Raw genomic sequence first — 25,033 nt, forward strand, 5'->3', positions numbered from 1 at the left:
ACTCTTATGGAACCCTGTTGTAGTATAAAACGAAATTGCTGAAAAACAAAACGATCCATCCATGCCTTTTAACAGCCTGTATGTAACTGCCAATTTATTCCTGACCTAGCCTAAATTTTCAAAGGCAAGCCTTTAGAAATGTTCACTCGCAGAATTAAATTTGACTGGGAACACAGTTTAGAAGCAGAACCTTACGTTATTTTAAAATCCTAGTCGCTGTCAGCAACATCCGCATCATCAGAGGAAATGCAGATGAGTTGCCGGCCTTTGAGAAAGAGATAGTCTAAGTCGTACTGGTTTGGAAATACCGCCGAGGACAGACCGTTCGCTATGCGAGGAAGAAAATTCCACGAAAACCGTCGCGGAATGCCATTCACCGTTGTGGTGAGGAGAGTACCTGGCAGTCTGTCGTGTGTTTCGATGACGTAATCGGCGGCAGCAATTGTTCTAAACAACCCCCATATTAAATACAGTACAAAATGCAGAGGAAACTAACGTCTCTCCGCATGGACAGGGAATCGAGTCGATCAGTAAGAGCTCAGCCGTTGACGATTCGAGACAATGTCCGTTACATGCGGTCATGTGGAAGAAGCTGGTATTGGGAGGCTTCCGCCCAGAAATGCGAGCAGTATTCCATACGAGGCATCCAGCAGTATACCAGTGTATTAAATAGCACTGGCACATATTGGTGCCGTTAAATACTTATGATAAAGTCCAGTGTAGGTCTTTTTTGTTTTTCATATTACTTCGGGTGTGTGTTTTTTCATGTTTTAACAAGTTTGTGTTGTCCAGATTGTTTTTTTATATTTCGTAGTGTAGTATAGCGTGTGTAGAGCGCGAGTATTTGGTAATGAAAATTCCTTTTTTTTTATTCCAAAGGAAACGCTTATCAAAATTTCTATTTTTTTTAAGAAAAACTTTAACGTAGTTTTGAGTTAGAGAGATCTATAGAGATTTTTAGGCATCTTAGTATTTTATACAGCTATTTTAAAGTAAAATAATGTTTTTATTGTCTTGGTGGGGGGCAGCTGAAACCCTTCTCCCCTTGTCGACGCGACTCATGTACGACAGATTTAGTAGTAATAAAAATTAAGTTAATGGTCCTTAAAGGATAAATAAGGAAACTGAGCACACACCACCTGTTTATCTTGAAGTAAACACCTCTGAGCCGATATATCCTGAAACGTCTTTCAGTCTTTGCATCGTCATACAGATATGGAGAGGGAGCAGAAAGCGATGTCGATTAATGCGAATATGTTGGTGCATAGATTTGCTACCTAATAACCTACGCCGATGGTTTGGAAAGAGTACCCGTTCGCATTTCAGAGCCGCGGTGTCAAGGGTACAAGTTGCCTTAATGATCGCCGACCTTCGAAAGAAGATGGCACTATAAGAAGAAGAAGATAGATTTGCTAAGTATTCAGTTAAAGGAAAACTTTGTTTCAATGATTCAAGGTTCACCAACATGTTCCTAAAGATTATTCAAAGACCAGAGTCTGCAGTGCTGGGGAGCTTCATGAGACTGTATTTATTTTGACAATTTTTATATTAATTCAACTAAATAAAACACCAGGTGTGACCAACCAGTGGATCACGACTATTAGTCCAGTCAATCATAGCAATTCAAAATCTTACTAATATTATAATTGAGAATGCTTGGATGTATGGATGGATGGATGTTTGTTACAATGTATTTCCAAAACGGCTGCATGGATTTAGCTGAACTTTGGCATAGATGTAAAAAACAGTCTGGAAGACACATAGGCTACTAAGATTTTTTTAGTAGCTAATTTCGCGGGCGACAGCTAGTCAGTAAATAAAACATAACATAACGGAAGATGCTCAGACGCAATGCTAACACTAAATATGCATAGGTATTTACTAAGAATAATTGTCAGTTTTATGATTTCCCTTTAATAAAATAAAAAACTTTATAATTATCTACTGAACTATGCTGTGATTTTACGGAGTTTGTTGCACTTTGTTTTGCCAGTAAATAATAGATCTCTGGTCTAATCAAGTAAAATCATTTATACTAAATGTACACTTATATTGTAAAGAAGAAGATTTTGTATTTTTGTGTGTAATGTAAAGAAATAACAAAATACGTAAGATTCCGTTAATAATGTAAGACTAGAAAGGGTTCCAAAACAAATTACGAAACATAACGCAGAGCGGGGAGCGGGAAGGTTTAAAATGTTCTACTGGCTAATGACGAATATTTAATAAAAAAAAAAAATCATTATAATCTCATTTAATCCGCCAAAGTAACTTAAACCCAACATATCTGTTAAAAAAATACATATTTATCTAAGAAAAAAGATGACAGCTATACTGTACTCTGAATTAAAACATGTCCCGCCGGCACTGGGCTGGACCAGGGGTAGCTATTTGCGGTTTACTAACAATTCTAGACAAATTAACTATGCATTTGTTTTTTGTTTCTTTTAAATATTGTGATATGTTCAAGCAATACCAAGCCAATACACAAATTGTAAATTTAAATAAAAAAAAATAATGTGGTGCATCACACGATACAAGTAAGGCTCTTTAGATCCCTCTGCGCCGGCTGGAAGGTGGGTAGGTGAGCACGGAGAGGGGAAGGGGGGGCCGCCGCGCGACGACCACTTCATTAGGCGTAAAAAACCGAGTCGGCGGCCGCAAGCATTACTTATGCAATTTCATTTAGATTCGCGACCGCGAGGAGTGGTGGGGGGTTGCCGAGGGGTGCTCACTCCGCACGCCGCGCACCAGCACCCCGCGAGCGCGCGACTCGCAGCACGAGGAATGCCGACCATTAAATTATTTCTGCATTATTTGATTCGACACCTCTTTCGCAATGGCGACGCATTTTTCGTGCGGCGCGAGGGCGGTGCCCTACCATTCGCCCCGCCGACCGCCGTTTCCCCTCACGACTGGGCTCCCTAGAGACAGCCGCACCTCGCGCCACACAGCTGGTGGCAACTCGCAGCAGACGCGGCGCACTCAGCGCGTCTCACACATACATATCGCTCTCAAACTACAAACTTACTTTTTGTACAGAGTGATGCAAGACAGATTCATCTTTTGACTCAGCTTAGCCAATACAGATCGAAATACCGTACCAAACTGGTATTCAGTCACCGCAACCCCTCCCGAACATGTAAAAGAAAAAAATGTTGATACGCGGGCTCGTTGTACACTATAAAAATTTTACATTAAAGTAAAATTGTATCGGTAATGTGTTGTAACATGTTGTGGTTATATGTTCTGTAGTGATGCTGACCACACTGAACGTTACATAAATTGTTTCTTTAAAAATCATACTAAAATCATTATAAAAAAAACCGTATTGTTTTCAGAACTAAAGTTTAACTAATTGCGGTCCAATCTATAAACAGAAAGTGGGCCTATTTTCAAATACCTACTGGATGTTACCTAAATAAACTGAGCAAGTTAAATAAAACCGTTTAAAAATTTGAATAAACGGTTTAGTGGAGTAGTACCTACATATTTATAACAAGCATTTCTTGTTTTGTCTTCTTATAATTATATTCTTTTGTTACATTTATCAATACTTATAAATTAAATAAATCATGTACTAATTACTCTTTACTGTTGTCGCTCGAGCCTCAAAGGTGAGAGCGAACACGGCGCTCCTCATCCAAATAATAATCAATTATACCTATTGGTCTATTGTGCTATTTTACAAAAATATAAAGATTATTAGCGGCTTATAACTTCAGCGCGAACACATGTTACTTACCGTGGGTTTCTGAGACCAAAATCTCCTTTTGAAACATATCATCTACGTTTTGCAAAAATAATGATAGGGATAAATATATGTTTTATATAGAGGTTGTGGTCCTAGAAGCCAATGATTACATATACTAAGTAATATTGGAGTGTCTGTATGTACCTACCGTCGCAAAAAAAAATCGTACATATGATGTATTTACAATGGTGACAATGAAAAAACTATTTTTATCTGTCTGCCTGAATGGTCCGCAAGGCCACGATTGATCCGGATTACTCAGGAATGGCTGAACAGTCTTTCACCGGAACGTGCGTTAGCTGCTGGAAGCGGGCTTATAAAAAGCAACTTTTTTATACTGCGCTGGTGAAGTCGAGAGTGACCGCTAGTTAAAACTAAAAGCAATTATATGCAATTATTGCAACAGGTTATATGTGCTGCGACAATTTTTGCCCGCCGCCGCGACATCGCGCCGTGCGGCGTGCGTTGTCATCTTGTTGCAATACTACATTTTCATAAATGCTTCAAAGTAACCAAGATAAGGGCAAAACGTCTCATTGGAAACTTAAAACAATGTTTTATTTTGTAGGTCACGAACATCCAACTAAAGTTTTACCATAATCTATACTTGGAGAAAAATCAAGGTAACTACCTTGTATTAATATCGACATGGTCATTAAATGCCTGGCTATTAGTGAAATACAATTTCATTAACGACATTGTAATAATTGATAATATCCCAATTAATCATTTTCTGAGAGCAGCAGTATCTTTGATAAATTTTACAAATCCTTTATTTTAATTTTATCCTTTTTATTAGGTTTTTTAGTCCCGAGAAGAATAGAAGACAGACGGCTGAGCGACGAGACGTTCCCACCTCGCGTCCGGCACCCGCAGACAAAACCTTCCAGAAGAATAGCTATGATGTGGTTTGTTTGTTTATTTGTTTATGCAGTCGTCACTCTACAACGACACTCGATCTAACGCGCGCACAATGATACCCACAACATGCGCCGCCGCCGTCACCGCCGCCGCAAGCACAAAGCGGCCGGAAGTGCTCCGCGCCCCCGCGCCACACCCCACGCCTTACCTGCCCTTAATGACGTAAACCGAGCTCAATCTTTCGTTTCGTTTTCGTGGCGCGCCTTATTGGGTTACCGTCTTTAATCAGCGCGCGATCGGCCGCGCTATCGATATCCTTTGATTTATTCAAATAAAAAAAACGCGCAAAGTTGTCAGATTGCCGGCGGATTGGCGCTAACGAGTGGCAACGCGACACCGCGGTGTCGTGATCTGCCCCCCCCCCCTCCGACCGCTCCATGCGCCCCGCCGCGCCTTTCGGACTGAACTTCTAAGGACTATTTATTCTCTTTTATGCAAAGGGCACTGCAAAGACAACAATATCTCCGTGAACTTTGTGCGTGTTGCGTTACAGTCCTAACGTTCAGCCCACATCAGCGTGGTGCAGGCCCAATATTCAGTTCACATAAATAAAAATTCTCCTCGCGGTAAGGATACATGCATAGATAACAAAATTTTACATACTAGCAGTATCCCGCGACTTCGTCCGCGCAGAATTTAAAAAAAAAATCTAGTAATAAATATAACCTATGACACTCGATGATAATGTAGCTTTCCACCAGATAAATAATTTTCATATCGGTTCAGTAGTTGCGGAGTCTTAATGCAAACAAATAGACAAATCTTTACAATATTAGTATGGACTACTGTGTATTTATTATTTAATTTAATTTTACGAGGATAAATAAAGAGGTAATGAGCGAAAGCTGTACGTGAATCAGTTATTTCAGCGGCTGAACAATTTGGACGAAACATTTTCTAGAATAGACTTAGAAAATGACTCCTAAAAAAAAAAGCTTAGCGTCCAGCGCAGCCGATTTTACATTGCTACCAAGGCTTAGGCTTAAGTATCGAGCACAAACTTTTACTCAAATTAAGCCACATCGCACAATCATCAGAATGTATGCGGGATTGCGTCAACTTCACGCCTGTCTTCTTTGTGGTCCTGATGTTTCACTGGTCGACCCGCCAATTCATGCAACAAATGATAATGTTGCTAGCGTGTGTTACTGTGGTTTTAAAAATAAAGCTTGAAAGACGTAGCGAGAAAGGCTTTGCTAGGCAGAGCTTGGTCGGCTGTTTATTTATCTTGAATTTGATCAAACCATTATACGTACTCGACGTTATCCTCCGACCGCATCCGCCTTGTCGGTGTAGCTTAGAGGAAGTCTGGGCAGGCCCGAAGCCTAGTGTTGGCCGAGGTAGCCTCTCGAGGTGATCTCCTTGGAAGCAATGCGATGCTGATGTATCGCGGTGGGGCTATGGTTATTAGTCAACTTTGATCCTTTGTAGTTGTTGAGATTGACGGCGTAACGTGAGACCGCTGGGGGCTGAAAAAATGAGAGCTCCAGCTTTTCTAGCCTTCAACACCGTGTGGCGAGTTCGGAAAAATCCGTCACCCCAGGTCAAGAGGAATATATATGCTAGAAGACAGGTCTGTTTTACGTAAATTACAGTTAGTTTGGCAATCCTTCTCAAGAATTAAATGGTTTAAAATCAATAATGATCTATTACTTTCTTTTATGATAGTGAGAATTTAATTCATCATCATCATCATTTCCCTGGCCTTTTCCCACTCACTTGGGGTCGGCACACAAGTTTTTATAAACCTTAAAATTTTGGCTTGAGTTTTTACGGGCGACCGCCTGCCTGTCGCCGATTACAATTTAGTTTATATAATTGAATATTAGAATAAGAAAAAAATATATTTATTACTATGACAATATGTAACATTAAAAAAACGTGAAGACGGAAATCGTGGACTAAAGTTTTTTGCTGGTTCCATCTCAGTACTGATTCTATCTGTATAATTCACAGATATGTCATAGGACATTTGCCGAAATTGTAATAAACTTCATCTGCTGTTAAATATTGTTAGAAAATTAAATAAAAGCATTAAAATAAATACGTATCTGTATTACACAAAATTTACAAGATTTACAAAAACGCCACTCCATCTAGTGACAATTATGTAAAATTGCCTGACTGAGTAAATTCAAAGTTGCCATTGGAAAAACCCCTGTAAAACGATGCCCACAAATAATTTTTAGTAGGTACCTTGAATGTTAGTCATTTTTATTTCATTATCAAAATAAATTTTGAAGTTAAAAAGATTTTTACTAATGAACAACCTTTATTTTTTTCAATTTGTCTATACTTAACAAAAAACTCTATAAATAATTTACGTCAATGTCAAATGCACGAAGTGACAGTTTGTTGTCAGCTGTCAGTTTGAGTTGAAATAACCTTAACAATATAATTGAATACATAGAAACAAAATGTTTCGAAGTTTGGTAAATAAATTGTGCTTCAATAATTTGGGTTGCGGATTTCACACTTCAGCCAGTTTAAATGAAGTGCAGCTACTGACGCGGCTGCGAGTCGTTGATAATTCAGAAATCGGCAAGAGAGCCATGGCAGAGGGAAAGCCACCAAAAGTTATTTGTGTTTATAATAAAAAGCGTACGTATCATTAGATTACATTCTATTGTGAATAAGAACTAACTCATGAACGACTTACTCTTCAAAGTAATCTTGACTCTTCCTGAATAGGTGGAGGGAAAATTAGAACATTTATTGGCACCGAACTATCTTAGCGTTTGCAAAAAAATAATGTTATTTATTAATTCTTACTACAAACCAATATACTCTTTCAGGAATAGGCTACATAGGAGATAGAGTAATGGTGGCCATCAAGGGACAAAAGAAAAAAGGTATACTGGTGGGTCTAAAGCAGACACAAAAAGTTAAAGTGCCCAAATTTGACAGTAATAATATAGTGTTAATAGACGATAATGGCACCCCGCTGGGCACACGAATACACGTCCCCATCCCCACAATCCTGCGCACCATACTCAAGGAACGCACACATGCCAAGGGGGCCGACTACACCAAGTTGCTGGCCATTGCAACTAAATTTGTTTAGTTTGTAACCTTTTCTATTTAATAGTTCTAGTGTAAATAAATTTGTGAATAGATAGTTTCATTTGTTTGATTCAGTATTGTCTCATTATAATGAAAACGGTGTTACTATTTTCCTTAATTTTAAAAATAATTGCCTAAGTAACCCCATTAGTTATTTATTTATCATCTACAGTACTTGTGACAACATTGTGGAAATAATAAATTGAAGTAAGATAAATAAAACAACAATAATATTAGAAAATTTAATAAGACTCATTAATGTTCAGTTCAAATTCAGAATAGTTGTAGGAGGTGGCACCAGGCGGGGAGAGACCGCGCCTCGCTCGCACCACAGCCGATGTTACAAACTGCATTATCTGTGTTACATTCTGTGTGTGCGTTTGAATCAATTTGATGTCAGTTGTACATAAACATCTAAAACAAGACAAGTCTCAAATCTTGTCTTATAATAGATGTCTAAATTGTAAATACTCCGGTTAAAAATCCAGTGACGAGCGACGTTTTCAGTCTAATTAGACTCAACAGGCGCGACCTCGCCGCAAAGAGGGACACTCACTTTTAGTTTGTACTTGGAGAGATGGAGACACCTCGTTCCTCTGACACAACTCACAACATAAATGCGGCCAATACTATCATTATTATTTTACAAATATAGTATCTGTATATTGTGGCAAGTGGTTTAGATCATGAAGTAGCTAGCACTTTGCGAGGTGACATATCTGAGTGTGTCGGTTGCGAGGCGGGAAGATGTCTGGAGGATGTCTGGAGGATGTCGGTGCGGCGTCAGCGCAGCGCACACAGCACCTGCGGACAAGGACAGGGTGAGGATGTGGAGAGGAACTTAGGAAGGATGAAGGATGCCGGTACAGGATGTGGATCTGGTCGCGTCAAACTACACCAGCGTATTACCTGGTACGAATGTATCGTGTATTGTGAGGAATTTATTTAAAATTTACAAATAATTCGAATATGTAGTTTGTAAATTTGTCGAGTCTGTGAGTGAGGAGCGAGCGACAGACAAACACAGGAGAGAGGAAGATGCAGTTCGCGAGATGAACTTCTGATAGATATTATGCCATAAAATATAAAAAGCGATACAACGATATCGCCGCTGTCGGACTCCATTTTGACCTCCGACGTCCGGACAAATAAAATACTAAATAACAATACCGATTAAAATTACCTCAACGAAATAATAAAAATACATCTCTGATTTGTCTACGTATAGTTTCTGAATTATACTAGAATGTACTAAATTAATGAAAGTCCTAAAATTAAATTATCTTAGTGTATGAACTCGCGCCGCAGCCGGCGCTGCTCGCTGACTTCACTTTAACTACACAAACAACATTTACGTAGCTCGCTTTAATCAAATATTATTATATTAACTATAAAGCACAAACCACGTTAATTGTATAAATTTTTTTTGTTTCAAAAATGGAAAATGATATAATTTGTAATAACGGTCCGACGCGAGTGTTGCCGCGCGCGAACTCTGTCTTGTACTACATATAGGTGCAAGTTTTACACCGCGCGAAACTTTCCCATCGCATTTACTTACGGAAAGATTCATTTTTTATTTCCTTATAGTAAAATAAAATAGTAAATAGAAATTCTGTGACTATATTAAGACTATCTGAGACTCATGTGAGGTGGTAACGCTTTCGGGTGCAAGCTATAATGGCAAAGATCCATAAGGATTTTTCGGGGACAAATGAAATGTTTGTAATCGGCATATTTAAAACCGCAGACAGATAGAGGTGGTGATGTGGCCGAGGGCCGAGGGCGGAGGGCCGCGGGCGGAGTCCCGGGCGGAGGCCTACACGTCGACCACCATCTTCTTGTGTATGTCGGTGTTGCCCACCACGTCGCAGAACTCCTCGAAGGAGATGCGGCCGTCCTCGTCTTTGTCCGCGAACAGGATCGTCTTGTCCACGATCTGCTGCAGCTGCGTGTCCTTCAGATTGTTGCCCACCATCATCTTGAGCACCTGGCGGACAACCGGGTTCATTACGTATGTGTTGTGAGTACATTTGATGTATGTCAGTTCGCCGCCGCCTCACCTGAAACAGTTCCCCGTTGGAAATGTAGCCGTCGTTGTCCATGTCGTAGATACGAAACGCGAACCGCAACTTTGACAGCTTGTCGCCCTTCACGCTGAACTGCGACACGCCCTGGATGAACTCTTTAAAGTCCACCTGCAAACCGCAACCACTCTCCATTTAATTATCTAAAATTTTGTATAGCTATAACCAATTTTGTAGTAAAGTTTCAGTTAAAACAATTTTCTATTTATTTAAACACCATTCCAAAGGCGTTTTTATTAATGATGATACAAAGTTGCAATACATCAGGTTATAGAATGTCGTAAGTATTTAGGTTTTTTCATGGAAACATCATGCAGAGAAAAACTGAAGTAAAACTACTCTTTCCAACGTTAAAATGCGCCCGTTACTGTTTGTCTTGTCTCTTTGTCACTGTTTATAATTCCTTCATAATTAATTTACGTTATTTCTCCCAATTCAATTACGCTCACCTCCCCGTTGCCGTCGGCATCGAATATGTCTATGACGCGCTGCACCAGCGGGTTCTGCTGCAGCTCCGGCAGCGACATGAACTCGTCGATGGAGAGCGCGCCCGAGTTGTCCAGGTCCAGCTTCCGGAAGCGCTTGCCCAGTCGCCGGATCTCGTCCGCGTCGACTGCGCACACTCGCATTACCACCGGCACCGCTTTGCAGCCGCCCCCACCCCGACCTCCGCCCCGCGCCCCGCGCCCCACCGCTCGCGTTACATACACCTACATCGGCCCTCGGTTACAGGCAACCATGAAGTAAACCATATAGCGAAATTTCTAAATCTGTCGGTGGTGCGCGAGCGGGGAAGCGCTGGAGTGCGTGTTGCGCCCTTCCCACGCGAGGTCTGGGGATGCGAACGCGGTCTGCGGTTGCAGCGGAGAAGACCGTGGTTGTGCTCGACCAGTGTTAAGAAAACGGAAATGAACAGATTTGACGGTCGGCCACTGCCGCCTCGACAGCTCGCTAAACATTCGGCCCGGTGATACTAGAATATACATCGTTAAGGCAGAAGAAACGTGTTATGTATATTTTAAAAATTCTTGAACGTCATCTCGAGAACAATTTATGTCATTGATTCTGACGTTTCAAAATCCCACTTCAACACCTTCTCAATCTCAATCTCCCAATAGGAGATGAATAATTCTTACAAACATCGTATTCACAACACATACAGATTGTCTACCAACGTCTACGCAAGCAATACATACAGGCTCGCCGACATACACATGCATGAGCTCAACTGCAAGTCGACGACGGCACCGTGTGACCGAGGGACGCGATATCAAGTACTAACAGACCGTCTATTATTAACTATACGTATAAGCAAAACCAATGATTCTATGTTTGTCCCTATGCATTCCTAAATTTGATATGATTACATTCAAAACATTATTATTTTTACTTTTGACGTTATTTTCCCTTTGACATTGCAACTCATGCCGAAAGGTAAGAGTAATAACCGTATAGGGTCTTCGATCTGTATTGTACTGTTGAGCCACGTAACATAATTGGGGAGGACATTTCTGAGAATGGCGACCGGGATAAAGGCGAGCCCCAGCGGCGGCACAGCGCCCACGCGGCCCGCTGCTCCGACACGCGTTTCTATTATTATCGTTACAAGGCGGCTGGGGCGAAGTGTCGCCGCCTGACCTATCACGTCTTAGTGCTCAAGCTTTCCCTCCCTCGGTGTAGAGTACATACAGAGGTGTCAGAGGAGATCCGCTCTGGACTTGTGTCTATAGTTGTACACATCTCGGACGGTTGAGCCCACGCACGGGAAAATGATATGCAATATACCGAAAACGTAACGAAAAGTTAAATTACCAGCAAGCATTTCATTCGCCTCATTACAATAACAATGACATATGGTGCGGTCAGCGCAATGCGCACCTCCACGTTTACGTGGATTTACGGATTATGACCAAATATGTATGTACATATTTATTGTTAATCTGTATTTGTTCTGACTGCCGACATTAACAGTAAATATCACGTATTTTATGAAAAAACCTCTCTATTTTAATTTAAACAAAAAGGTAACAAGAGTTTTGTAATATTAAATATCGTGTATAGGTAAGGAATAAATAATATTAGTGAATTGGCATCCGTCACGACATGGGGTTCACTGTAATAAATCAAAGTTGAAGGTTGACGTAAGAGATCGTAAAGAGAGGCCAACGTCGACACCATATGCCATTCTCTGCATAGCTCCGGACCCGGAGCGACTCTCGAGCCCGGCGTAATGTTCTAATCGTTACAACACACGTCCACCAAATACTCTAATGACTGGTCTAGAGGCAGACGTGAAGCGGATGCACTAGCCACGACACGGCGGCTTCATGTTATGTATATCCAGAACTATCTTTGTGACATATAAAGAGGTCTTTCAAGTATTTAACTAAAGAAATAAAAGATAGTTATAGTGCAATTTGCACATATATTTCATTAAAGCATATGCGGACAAAAATAGTTCTGGAGCGAGTATCAATAGTAGTGTACGTGCGGTGTGTCAACATGGCAACATGGTGATGACGACTGGTCGCGAGTGACACTACGACACTCACAGTTCTCCACCTTAAAATCAAGGCAGTTAACACGGGCTGAAACAAATTTGCCATTATCTTTTGTTTGCACACCCTACGCTGCACTCGGTTGCTTTGCTACACAAGACTCGTCGCAAGTTAGATCTCTATCCACTGCTCTCTCTCTCTCTCTCTCTTTCTCAGAAATAAACACAAACTGGTGAAATCAAACCTGGCAGTGGTGATCAGATCGGTTATTAGTAATTCATCAAAGCAAGTTATGTTGTTTTTTGAATATACCAGAGTTTATAAAACATAGTTAATTGCAAGTGAGATAGATATAGACAGAAGTAACAAAATAAAACAAGACAATATTTATTTGATACTTACAGTTTGAACAAAGTTCCATCGGAATTGAGTTTTCATTGCCCTGAAATTATATGTAGTTTTAAAATACTTAATAACATGTTTTTGTTAGTCAAAATAATGACAATTAATTTAAATATGCAATTTTTAGATGATACAAAATTGTAAGCCATTCACTATTCACCTCCATCTGTTATGAATAATTGATGTAAAATATTACATACAATAGACAAGCATTTATCCAAAAAACAGTGGCATTCTTAGACTATTGAATTTATTGGATTATAGAGAACTGCCTAAGACCCCCCTATAGTCTAGATTTGTGTAGAATAGACTACCTTACAATCCGATTTTGCAGATTGAATAAAGATGACATATGTTATACTCTAAAGTAAAGAGTAAAATTAACGCTATTTAATGCTAACTTAACATTTAAAAATAACTTTACATTAGGAAATAATTTTGTACAAAAAAATGTATGTATAAATGTTTTCAGATATCTTGATGGTTCTCAACTATTTGAAAAGACTAATACAATGTATTAAAATAATCAAAACTATAATTGTGAATAAATCAATTTTATGAATCATAAAAATATGAGGAATAGTACATACTGTGCCGACCCTCAATAGGTATAAGGGCAGGTTGATGGTGATGAAGCATGAAAATGTATGTCACATTACGGGGGCTTTGAATAAGCCATCAACCAATCGTAATACCGCTGGTCTACTGTAGTCTAAAGTTGAGCAACAAACTTCTGACAATATTTGTCAACGAATCAAGCTAAGATAACATTTTGTTCCCACACATTAGTAAAGGTTTCTTATTGGAAAATTAATTTATCATGACCTAGATTATAAATTATTTTATTCGTATACCTATTTAAATAAGTAACATAATTTATTCAAAATTCTAAGAAAATTTTCCATCATTTTTTTTTTTCAATTACTTATGTTAATTCACTAGCAATTAATATTAATGGCAAAACATTGGTAACGTTTCTAGATGGTTGTTACTAAAAAAATCATATTTTTCAAAAATTTGTTTGTTGGATTTACACCTATTTTTAAATACACATAATATGTAAGTATACAATAAGTTTAAAAGAATGGCTAACAAACGAATACATCCAACAACCACGATCATAAAATTGTCTACAATTTTTACTTTATTAACGAATCTCCTTAAAAAATTACTTACCATTTTTTTAATTCACAGACGCAATAGACCACAAGAAATCTTAGAAATATATCCTATTTATTTAAATTATTGCAAATATTATAATTACTGACTACTCCACTTTGCAAAACCTTACCATAGATTAAAAAAGCAAAGAGTAAGATGCTCAGATGAAGAATTATAAGATGACAGTACCATTTCTCTAGCACGGGCAACGGGCCATCGATCGAAATTGAAAATTCGAAGTGAAGTGGGGAGATAAATTAATAAATAAAGTCGCTGAATAAATACAGAAATATAAAGTCCTGCTCAGATAGAAACATATTATTATATTTCTTACTTACTAAATATCAAAAATCCGTTTATTTTAGTTTTACATATAATGACTCTATAGCCTAACCAAAAAATAGCATTCCTATCATGCTGTCATATTTGTCAATGTCAATGTCACAAACAGCTGTCACTATTGGATAATATTCCTTCCCTCCCTCCCTCCCTCAAGATCTTTCTCTTTCCGACAAAGTCAACCATGGCGGCCGGGGTGGGTTTAAATTTGGCTTAATTTATCTCGTTAATCAAAGTGTTTTTTGAATTGCAATTAATGATAATGTATCTTTACATTACGTATTGTTATTATATAGCCTTATTTTTTGTAGGTACTTTATACTTATCCGACAAACTTCCGTGCTTATAAGGCGTTGATCGCCGCACAGTACTCCGGGGTCGATCTTAAAGTTGCAACGGGTTTCGTATTTGGCGAGACAAATAAATCTGAAGAGTTCCTGAAAAAATTCCCTGCGGGCAAAGTGAGTGCTTCATAGAAGTGTAATTTCTGTGTTACAAAGCTGTGTTCCCGGTGACGTGTAATAATTCCCTACTATTTTAGGTACCGGCTTATGAAAGTGCTGATGGAAAAGTTGTGCTCACAGAAAGCAATGCCATAGCTTATTATGGTAAGTCTTCAGTATCTATTACTGATATGTTTAAAAAATATATTTATATTTGCATAGCAAGCTACTGCTGTCATTAAAACTGTTATTTTACTTACTATTATTAATTATTAGTTCAGTGATAAATGAAGGTGTAGTTAATAACATGTCTCCATCTTCATTTATTTATATAAAAACATAAATATAACATCCCTAGATAAAAATGGAGTTTTTCATACAAGTTTGATATTTAGTCTTACAAGAAGATTTTCTATATATCATTAGTGCACAGCGTGACGCTAAAGTTTATCAATATAATAAAATTTTCCCAAATTCTCGAAAATGTAAAGGTTAAAAATTAAAAGTTAAATGAACTAAAACATTTATTTAAGTCCTTATTCTCGTTATTTAATTATTTTATTTATCTTAAACAAATTAAAACTTGAAACATTTTTAACAAATATAATATTATAAAATTAAGAATTATGTTATTTAATTCTCCGTCTAGAAATACAAAATCTATTCTGAAACATATGTACAAAATCATATCTAATTTTAGTACAGAGATTGATTAAATTTTCTATGACTAGCTTTTGACGTTTGAGTTTTCAACAACAATGAATTTGAATAATGTCTATTAAATTTTTGTGAAACTATAAACAAGCTAGTTATTAAGAAAAATTATAATTATTTTTGGGTAATGCTTTTCAAAGTAGTTGTTCTATTTATCTTTCAAGGTTTTTAATTTATTTATTTTTAGATATGTAATTTTTTACAAACTCTTTTTAGATCATCATTTGTTGTAATTGAGCCAAATTATGAAATAAATAGAAATTATGAAAGGAGACATTCAAAAGTCTGGCAAAAAGATAGGTACTTTGTTTTATTTGTAATGAATTTAATGATTGCAATAGTGGCAAACGGTAGTCTGCGAGGCGAGGATGTGGAGACACAGGCTCGTATATGGCAGTGGGCATCGTGGGCCGACAGCGAGTTGCTGCCCGCCTCCTGCGCCTGGGTCTTCCCCTACCTCGGTATCATGCAGTTCAACAAACAGGTTTGCCCGTTCAAAAAGTTCTCATATTAGTGCTTAATAATTACTTTGTTTCCATTAGTACTGTATTTTTTAGAGATTTTAACATTAATTATATTTGCTTTTTTTCTATTGGTAATCTGTGGAAGAATTAAAAAAATCCTGCAGGGGATGTTTTAACATGATTTTCTGTTTTAAATAGTAAGAAAACATTTTTTGTAGTTTATAGAGATAATTTGGAGTGGTAAGAGATTTGTGTTATGGTGTTTGTGCAGAATGTGGAGCGTGCAAAGAGCGACCTGGTGACTGCGCTGCGGCTGCTGGACGCTCACCTGCTCACGCGCACCTTCCTCGTCACCGAGCGCGTCTCGCTCGCAGACATCGTCGTCTTCTGCACGCTGCTGCACGCCTACCAGGTGCCAGACCCTCACCTACACACTTTCGGTCTTCAAGTCGTCTACGTGGCACGAGAATGAGTACTGACGGGATGAATTGTTGTAATTTCAGCACGTGCTGGAGCCCAGCCTGCGCGAGTCGCTGGTGAACGTGACGCGGTGGTTCAGTACGGTGGCGCACCAGCAGCAGGTGGCGGCCGTGGTGGGGGAGCTGGCTCTCTGCGCCGCGCCGCCCACGTACGACCCCAAGAAGTACCAGGACCTCGCCCACAAGAAGGTCTATTGGCTATTGTTACTTTCAAATTATAATGTTTGCTAAAGTTTTTATTATAACCAGATTCAAGAAGCAAATTCAATGTCAGGCCGGGCAGGTAATCCACAGTCGTTTTACTAGACTGAAACATCAATTATTTAACTCGCTACAAGAAAAGTGAATTTTAGTTTTAAAACCGGTCCCGTTGAGTCATCGAGTAGCGCCACTACTTCTGTAGTTCGTACAGGAACTTGACAAAATTGTATCATCTTCCACAGGAGGGCGGCAAGAAAGACAAGAAAGCGGAGAAGAAGGAGCAGCAGCCCAAGAAGAAGGCGGAGGCCCCCGCCGAGCCCGAGGAGCTCGCCGACGACCCCGAGGAAAAGCCTAAGGAGTCAAAAGACCCCTTCGACTCCATGCCCAAAGGGTAATTTTTACTCTCACGAGTCACTGATTATTATAAACCGGCCAAAACTTTTCATGATTTTATTTTGTCATAAAATTTGCAGCACATTCAACATGGACGACTTCAAGCGGTGCTACTCCAACGAGGACGAGGCCAAATCGATCCCGTACTTCTGGGAGAAGTTCGACCCCGAGAACTACTCCATCTGGTACGCGGAGTACAAGTACCCCGAGGAGCTGGCCAAGGTGTTCATGAGCTGCAACCTCATCACCGGTACGTTTAGTGAGGAGCGGTGTGGTGCAGCTCAGAGGCTGCGGCCGGGGCTCGGGGGCTGAGAGCAGTGTGGCAATGCGTGTTGCAGGCATGTTCCAGCGGCTGGACAAGATGCGCAAGCAGGCCTTCGCCTCCGTCTGCCTGTTCGGGGAGGACAACGACAGCAGCATCTCCGGCGTGTGGGTGTGGCGCGGCCAGCAGCTCGCCTTCCCGCTGTCCCCCGACTGGCAGATAGACTACGAGTCCTACGACTGGCGCAAGCTGGACCCCGCCAGCGAGGAGACCAAGCGCCTCGTGCACGACTACTTCTCCTGGAGCGGCGTCGACTCCAAGGGCCGCAAGTTCAACCAGGGCAAGATCTTCAAGTGAGCGCTCGCCCGCTCTTATTTATTTTTGTACGGCGACCGTCACATTCTCTGCATTTACACATAACTGTGGCGACACCAACCCTTTGTAAGGAACAATAATATAACGTTTTTATTTTAACCGTTTTCTTCATTTCCCTTTGAACCCGTATCTCTGTAACTTGTCACAAAGTCGTGTGTTGAGCGCGGCCCAGGCAGTCACTATGCTGTATCGCGGTATGTCGCTCTGTATCGCGGTATGTCGCGCTGTATCGCGGTATGTCGCGCTGTATCGCGGTATGTCGCGCTGTATCGCGGTATGTCGCGCTGTATCGCGGTATGTCGCGCTGTATCGCGGTATGTCGCGCTGTATCGCGGTATGTCGCTCTGTATCGCGGTATGTCGCGCTGTATCGCGGTATGTCGCGCTGTATCGCGGTATGTCGCGCTGTATCGCGGTATGTCGCGCTGTATCGCGGTATGTCGCGCTGTATCGCGGTATGTCGCGCTGTATCGCGGTATGTCGCGCTGTATCGCGGTATGTCGCGCTGTATCGCGGTATGTCGCGCTGTATCGCGGTATATCGCGGTATATCGCGCTGTATGCATAGCAACTCGAGGAGCGGACGGGAGGGCCTTTTCAAAGCATCTATTCAAATTTCAAATAATGCCACGATGAAAGGAATAAATTCCAAAACATTTCCGATGCCACTTGTTCTTACAAAACTACATTACGTCAGCTGTGGCTCACTTTCACTATTATATTTCATAACGTCGTCATAGCGATTGTAGGTAACATCGGAATTAAGGAATACACTCAATATAATTTCACAATGAGGTCATTATTGATTCACAATTAATTTCATATTAATTGTAAAAGAAATAAATTGTGTGCATCCAATGTTTCTCCTGGTAACCGCACAAATTTCCGGGATCATAAGCAGCCTATGTGCTCTTACAGATTGTGTTCTACATCTATGACAAATTTCTTACAGATAATTTTATATTATCACTACTCTTTAATTCATATCTAATTTTTACAAAATATAAAATGTCCTCAATATAGGTCGCATATTAACCCCGTGACCGTGCATTTAAATGACATATTTGGGAAAATGACGTAAGAAGTGCTAAAAGTGAAACACATTATTGAAAAGCAAAAATTTTTATTTTAACTTTCAGACTTTTGCCTAAACCGTAGAAGTAATTTAACATCGGTACATACTTAAATATTATTGCATTTCGGAACTAGTTGTATAGATATTAGACTTAACAAAAACCTCAGCCGCGGCGGAGGGGGGGGGGGGAGACGATACCGTGTTAGACAAGAGTAAACATGTACATGAGCACACGTCCGCGTCCCCGCCCCCGCTCCCGCCGGCTACGCACACGCACACCCGCTGAAACCTCGAAGCGCGGTGCCAACGTACGCCTAAAGTGTCCACACTGGTCCTTCGAACAAACGTGCACACTCTTACATCTATCTATATCTTACAAGAGATTAAGAAAATATGTTATATCTGAAGTACAAAGTGATTTCGAATAGATCCAAAGTAAGTCGGTCGACGGAGGCGGCGAGCGACGTCGCGCCCGTCCTTTGTCATGAACATGACGGTAAAATTTGAAGTTTCTAAAAGATTTTAAGCATATTGAAGTCGTGTCCTCGTTGAATAGCGGGCCCTACCGCCGCCCGACGCCCGCGCACTACCTATAGCGAAGAAAAACAACACATCGAACAATTCAATAAACATCAAAAATGCAAGTCACAGCGGCCAGTAGGAGAGATACAAACGACGCTATAAATACAATAATACATATATCTACCGAATAGGTAAATTTACATCTCAAAAATGATAACATCTCGCGGCGAGTCAGTAAAGTTAATATAGTGTTATAAAATAGAAATCGAGGCAGTGCGCTGGGGGCGGGCGAGGGCCGTCGTCAGCGCGGCGTTGCCGTGTGCGCACACGCTGCGCTGCGCCGCTCCACCTGGCAACAACATGTACAGCGAATCATTATCAAAAAACGTGACAAATTCATCATTATATTAATATGTTATGATGCCAGTGCCAGCCCAGAGAACAAACTACGACTATGGCTGCCCGGCCGTAGAGGACTTCACATCTTCTCGTTATACATTCCCTGTTCACAACGAGATCCATTACAATATTGAAAAGTGACAGATTATCAATAATTAATTTACTATTTCTAGTAACCATTTTTACCTAAAAATCCACGTAACAAATCCTCTGTAGTCTACAACTATTACGCTTTAGGCGGTTTTTTGCTATTCACACAAATGTATAAAGTTAGAGGATTTGACGCTTACGTGGTCCGCACGGTCGGGGGTATCGGCGCGGGATCGCCGGCGCGGCGCGTGCTGCGCAGGTCTCGGGGCGTGCGCCACCTGCACGCTCACCTCAACGCGCGCGCTCGCCTGCGAGCACGGCACCGACGCCGCCGCTCTGTCGCTGCCATCACAAACATTTATATAAGTACTGGCACCGTCACCGTCCGACACCCGCGACTCCGTCCGCGCGAAAACAAAAAAAAAACTTAATAAGTAGCCTATGTGTTCTTCCAGACTATGTTCTACAATTCTGCCAAAATTCATCGAGATCCGTTAAGCCGTTCTGAAAATACCTTAAAACAAACATCCATCCATCCAAACATTCGCATTTATAATATTAGTAAGATAAATGAATTAATATTCAATTCTTATATCTAAGCGTGATATGGCCATGTTATGAGGAGGGAAGTATAGCATGGGACAAGAAGAAGTTTAAGTATGAGTGTGGAGGGGTACACCGGTAGGGAGAAATGGATGGATTGCGTGAAAGGTAACGTGATCAAGAAGGGAGCAACGACTGAGATGACGGATGATAGATCGATAAGAACGAAAACCTAGTGCGCCGACCCTACATAAGTGGAACTAGGACAGGAAGACGAATATTCAATTTACGCTCTAGGTATAGAGAGCCTCGTTTCGCAATTGCAATATTATATACCGCTATGTGGAAATAAGCACAGAGTCATAACTTAACTTTGGAACAATAGTTTATATATGCTTGGTCCTAGCTACCAGCTTTACGTGGTACCAGCACTGCTGTAGCAGATGCATGCCGTTACAATTAAGTCTGGCACCTCGGGTCGTCGGGCGGGTCTTCTGCGGCCAACAACGGCAGCTCGTCATCTCGACGCGCGTGGCACTCGCAGCGGCACTGCTCCGGCGCGGCGTACTGCGGCCCCGCACTTGCTGCGCCCGTCCGCTGCGGTGCGGGCAACGTCTGTATTCTCTTCGGCTGCTTCCGACGCTCCGGCACATCCTCGAAGTCTATCCAATCCGCCTTCTTCCGCATCTCGCTCGCGACTAAGATTTCTGAAGTTTGTTACACATTGTATTTCGTAAGCGACGAAGTTGAGGATTTCAATATCTAGCGTGTACCTAAGCCCAATTTATGTTTCGCTATTTTGAATAGATCTAAAGTTACTTAAATGTTTGTTAAAAATGCAAAAAACAGATTTACGGTTGAAATCGCACCGTGCTGAAAATATTGTGTTTGCAATCTGCAAGTCCTGGGTTTGAATCCCACCATGTACCAATGTGTTTTTCGAGTTTCGATTTACATTTGTACAAATATCCGACGTTCTTACGGTGAAGGAAAACATTGTGATGCAACCTGCACATATCTGAGAAGAAATTCAAAGATATGTGTGAAGTCAACCTACCCGCACTGGGCCAGCGTGCCAGCTTAAATTAGGGTAGGCTCCTAGCCTCTCGGTAGGGACGTATAGTGTGCTGATGACGATGAACAAAACAAAATAAAATAAAAAATAACTTATGTACGTGTTAAACTAGACAGTAGAACACGAAACTTATCTCCCACAAATGTAAGGAAATATTCTGAGGTTAATAATATGCAATTTTTTTTTGTTTTATCCTCGCAGGATCGTAGTAACTGTATCCGCGTTTCAATGATTTCTAAAGTAAAATATGAAAGTTACCATCTCCTCCACTACTGGTGCGGGGGCGCTCGGGGCGTGGTGGCGCGGACGCTGAGGCAGTGCGCGTGCGACGCGGCAGTCTGATGCGCAGCTTGTCGGGCGGTCCCCCGGGGGGCGCCGGGGGCGAGGGGGGCTCGGCGGGCGGTGCACGGGGCGGAGGCGGGGCGGGCGGGGCGGCGGCGGGGCGGGGCGCTCGCGGACGCTGCACGCCCGCCACGCGCACGCCACTGCGCTCGCGTACCGGCACCATGGGCAGCGCGAGGGACCGCTCCGAAGGCAACGTAGTCGGCACAAACGGCAACTCTTCCTCGAAGGACTCTTGCACGACGAGCCCGCGGCGCTCCACCTCGCTGGCGCTGCGCACCACGTGCTCCGCCTCGTCGGCCTCCGACCCGGAGGAGTCGCGTTCCGGCGTGACTCCGCCGTCGCAGGGCGGCGTGGTCCCTTCATCGTGGGGCGACGGGTACTCGACCGGCGACTCGGCTGCGATGTGGGTGTCGCGCAAGCCAATACGTGTTTCCTCGCTATCGACGAAGCTCTTGATCGACTCCGATATTTCACTCGTTACACTGGGCGTTTTAGTAATACTGAATTGGGTGCAGAATACTTGTTCTCTGCTTCCGACGTGTGTTGTAAAAATTATGCGTTCCCTTCGTTTCCTGTATTCATCGTCAAGAACGCGTGCAGCTTCGGAGGGAACGGGACCGGACGCTCGCTCCGGTCTCGGTGCGGTGTCGTCGTGTAGTGCGGCGGAATCGCATCTATCACCACTGAGTGCGGCACCGGGCGGACTGGCTCGCTCCGGTGACGGTTCATTTGTGCCGGGAGACGTCGTGATATTCGGCGTCTGTACGTCCTCTGCAGTCTTTTCAGTCGGTGAATGTAACGGTATAATAATACTCCCGTCGGGCAGAACGGTACGCTTGGTAGGTTTCCTGACGGTGCTCGTCGAAGCCGTGGATTGTGGCCGTTCGGGTGGTGGGCGCGGCTGCGGGGCGGAAGAGGGGCGCACTGCTCCCCGCGGCTGACAGCTCGCCGCGGCTGCGTTCTGCCGCTCTTCGCCCACCGGGCCCGAAGTCGCCGCCGCGCTGGGACTGCATATCTCATCCGACGGTGTACGCAATGGAATATGAATAATACCATCCTTGGAGTCCTCGTAATATTTGAGCTTTTCACCTCGGATCGATTTATCCACGTGTTGATGCGGGAACGATCGCTGCGGCTGCACTCCGGGCGAGCCGTCTCTCGAGGTCGGTGAAGGCGACGTGCCACTCTTTTTCGGAGTTTTAAACAAGGACAGCACGGAACCTTTAATTTTCGAGGCCGACGTGGGCGTGGTAGATCTGTCGCGGCTTTTGCTACGGGACCGGCCCTCGTTTAAACTTTTTTTCCTACGTAGCACGTCACATGGCGATTCTGGCGAGGCGATTGTTTCACGAGATTTAAATAAGGAACAAAAGGAAGATTTGCGCGAGACGGGAGCTCCCAGTGGTGAGGGCGTGCGGCAGTCGCGCGGCCGTGTCGGCGCCGGACTGCCCGCCGCCGAGCGCTGCCGTAGCTCGAGGGTAGCGGGCTTGCGCGCCTGTTCGCCCCCCACAAGCGTTCTTTCGCTCTCATCGTCGTCATCCTCGTCGTCGTACTCGTGGTCGGGCTTCAATTTAATTCGGATTATATCCTTGGAACGATTGTTGCTTTTACACTTTTCGGACTGTGATTGTTCACTGCGTTCCCTCGACCGAGCACGTCTCTCTTCCACGCGGGCTCTATTTAGCGTTTCTTTCTGTCGTTTATCTTCATCTAAGATGTTGGAACAAGTAGCACGCCTTGCCGGGGCCACAAGTGGTATCGCGAGTGGCGCGGCCGGCGAAGTTAATCGCGGTGTGTTGGGGGGACGCGTGCTCTCCACGGTTACTTCCGTACGTACTTCACGATGATCTCGGGCATCTAAAGGTTCTGGAACGGCCTCTTGAGTCCCTGTTGCGGGCGTGGTGGACGTGGGTGTCGATGTAAGCGGAGTAGTGGAAGGAGCGGAAATCTCAGCGACTACCGAAACAGACTCCGGCGCCGAAGACCGCGATGAGAGAAGTGTCGGAATGGGATCGGAGGTTAACTTTGCGATTTCGAGAAGTCGCTCCTCCACGGCGGCGGCACAAATTTCTGGATCGGTTTCGATCGGTTTCGGTCCACAGAAAGAGGTCTCCAGTAACATTTTGTGAGGCGACGGAGACCGCGACGTGCCCGATACCACGGAAAGATGAGATACGCGACTGGTGTGGCTGAAAGCTGACAGCGCCGAGTGCGCGGAGCACTGCGAGCCGACGCTGGAGAGGCGGCTCGTTCGGCCCGACACGGCCAATAGTGCCGCCTCTGAGCTTTGGCTATCCTTGCGCGAGTGGCGGCGGGACACGGAGGGCGGGGGCGCGGGTCGGCTTTCACCCGGAGCACCCTCCAGGAAGGCCAGTTCCTCTGTAGATGAGCGAAGTTCCAGTGCTCCATCTTCACGAAAGCCCAACTCTAGACGTGCGCTGCCCCCTTCCGTGCCACCGGTAAAAAGCGCGAGCTCAGGAGAGCTGTCGCGCGAATCTTGGTGGCTGGAGCTGGAGGCGCGCGAGATGTCGATACGCGGCGCCGAAGGAGTCTGCAGGCCACCCACCGCGCCGCCAGTCGTGCCGCCATGCACTGCCGGCGAGGAATGCGAGCGAGCGCGCTGCTCAGGCGGTGCGAGAGAGTTGCAGCTCGTCTGGGCTTCGGCTTTTGATGACGTGCCCGCTGAGTCCTCTCGAATTTCCGGAAGCCGAAAGGTCTGCTTAGTCTCAGGACTGGACTGGAAGAACCAGAGAAATGCATTCACGACTAAGCTATGACGAAGGAATGACATCAGTCGGAAAATGCATTTGCACTCACCTCTTCCGAAACGTCGTGGTCAAAGGAGGCGATAGGCGCGGGCCCGCGTCGCGGCCGCCGTTCGGGCGCGCCGCTGGCAGCCATGCGCCGAGCTCCCGCCGCGTCGTTACAGCTCCCTCATGCCCGCTCGCCCGCTCACCCGCTCACCCGTTCACCCGTTCACCCTCTCACCGCTGCACCGACACACTCCACATTTGTATAGTCGTATGTCGTATCGACCGAGCGGTCTCATTAAATAACAGTCCCGTGTTGTACCGAAAGTTGTTCACGCGAAAGCTAGTTACATAACCCAACAATCCCACCGATGACACGTCGGCGAGGGCAAACAGAATCATTGAAATTATTTAACACACATTAACGTAATAGATTTGGCTTAGAGTCGGCGGGCGGCCGCGGGTCGGCGCTGGCCGCGAGCCGCTACTCAACGCCATCGAGCGCCGCGCCGAGCCTGCGCGTTCCGGACACGCCGCGCATGCGTCGCGCCCCGCCCGCGCCCACCGTTGCACGGACTCCGTACTCCCCTAACCTACATATTGCACTCGGCCTTGGAACTCTACTTACCCTCTGCACTATTAAAAAGGGCACTTTTATCGCGAAACAATTAGTTTAATTA

At 43.4% G+C, this 25,033-nt stretch overlaps 4 protein-coding genes across 5 annotated transcripts; 2 read left to right on the top strand and 2 right to left on the bottom strand.

The window, feature by feature from the left end:
- Window positions 1–7,031: 7,031 nt before the first annotated feature.
- Window positions 7,032–7,754, top strand: LOC106708420 (39S ribosomal protein L14, mitochondrial). The gene is made up of 2 exons (XM_014499921.2): window positions 7,032–7,276; window positions 7,471–7,754. Exons 1-2 carry the CDS (start codon window positions 7,093–7,095, stop codon window positions 7,737–7,739), a joined length of 453 nt encoding a protein of 150 aa, XP_014355407.2. The 5' UTR covers window positions 7,032–7,092; the 3' UTR covers window positions 7,740–7,754.
- A 242-nt stretch (window positions 7,755–7,996) lies between these two features.
- Window positions 7,997–14,015, bottom strand: LOC106708445 (calcineurin subunit B type 2). 2 transcript variants are annotated; one of them, XM_014499962.2, is made up of 6 exons: window positions 13,902–14,015; window positions 12,726–12,765; window positions 12,378–12,413; window positions 10,275–10,438; window positions 9,802–9,936; window positions 7,997–9,728 (listed from the first exon to the last, which is right to left on the bottom strand). In XM_014499962.2, exons 1-6 carry the CDS (start codon window positions 13,902–13,904, stop codon window positions 9,558–9,560), a joined length of 549 nt encoding a protein of 182 aa, XP_014355448.1. In that variant the 5' UTR covers window positions 13,905–14,015; the 3' UTR covers window positions 7,997–9,557. The 2 variants fall into 2 exon arrangements, with proteins under 2 accessions (XP_014355448.1, XP_014355450.1); XM_014499964.2 differs by lacking the exon at window positions 12,378–12,413.
- Window positions 14,016–14,326: 311 nt separating this feature from the next.
- LOC106708441 (elongation factor 1-gamma) lies at window positions 14,327–17,655 on the top strand. Its single transcript, XM_014499952.2, has 9 exons — window positions 14,327–14,421; window positions 14,537–14,686; window positions 14,767–14,833; window positions 15,724–15,866; window positions 16,118–16,258; window positions 16,350–16,514; window positions 16,769–16,917; window positions 17,000–17,169; window positions 17,258–17,655. The coding sequence occupies exons 1-9, from the start codon at window positions 14,410–14,412 to the stop codon at window positions 17,536–17,538; spliced, it is 1,278 nt and encodes a 425-aa protein (XP_014355438.2). The 5' UTR covers window positions 14,327–14,409; the 3' UTR covers window positions 17,539–17,655.
- A 2,972-nt stretch (window positions 17,656–20,627) lies between these two features.
- LOC106708390 (serine/arginine repetitive matrix protein 1) lies at window positions 20,628–24,504 on the bottom strand. Its single transcript, XM_045680872.1, has 3 exons — window positions 24,421–24,504; window positions 21,517–24,340; window positions 20,628–20,890 (listed from the first exon to the last, which is right to left on the bottom strand). Exons 1-3 carry the CDS (start codon window positions 24,502–24,504, stop codon window positions 20,643–20,645), a joined length of 3,156 nt encoding a protein of 1,051 aa, XP_045536828.1. The 3' UTR covers window positions 20,628–20,642.
- Between the last annotated feature and the right edge of the window lie 529 nt (window positions 24,505–25,033).

Source organism: Papilio machaon, chromosome 14, assembly GCF_912999745.1.
Source record: "Papilio machaon chromosome 14, ilPapMach1.1, whole genome shotgun sequence".
Taxonomy (NCBI): Eukaryota; Metazoa; Arthropoda; class Insecta; order Lepidoptera; family Papilionidae; genus Papilio; species Papilio machaon.

Bases quoted from the DNA above. Each gene is read 5' to 3' on its own strand.
- LOC106708420 (XM_014499921.2), top strand. From the start codon at position 7,093: ATGTTTCGAAGTTTGGTAAATAAATTGTGCTTCAATAATTTGGGTTGC. The intron at 7,277-7,470 runs GTACGTATCATT...ATACTCTTTCAG, and splicing joins TTGTGTTTATAATAAAAAGC to GAATAGGCTACATAGGAGAT.
- LOC106708390 (XM_045680872.1), bottom strand. From the start codon at position 24,504: ATGGCTGCCAGCGGCGCGCCCGAACGGCGGCCGCGACGCGGGCCCGCG. The intron at 24,341-24,420 runs GTGAGTGCAAAT...TGGTTCTTCCAG, and splicing joins ACCACGACGTTTCGGAAGAG to TCCAGTCCTGAGACTAAGCA. The intron at 20,891-21,516 runs GTAACTTTCATA...AACAAACTTCAG, and splicing joins CACCAGTAGTGGAGGAGATG to AAATCTTAGTCGCGAGCGAG.
- LOC106708441 (XM_014499952.2), top strand. The intron at 14,834-15,723 runs GTAAGTCTTCAG...TGATTGCAATAG, and splicing joins CAATGCCATAGCTTATTATG to TGGCAAACGGTAGTCTGCGA. The intron at 16,259-16,349 runs GTGCCAGACCCT...TTGTAATTTCAG, and splicing joins CGCTGCTGCACGCCTACCAG to CACGTGCTGGAGCCCAGCCT.
- LOC106708445 (XM_014499962.2), bottom strand. The intron at 10,439-12,377 runs GTGAGTGTCGTA...GAGTGTGCGCAG, and splicing joins TGATTTTAAGGTGGAGAACT to TCGACGCGGACGAGATCCGG. The intron at 9,729-9,801 runs GTGAGGCGGCGG...GTTGTCCGCCAG, and splicing joins CCAACGGGGAACTGTTTCAG to GTGCTCAAGATGATGGTGGG.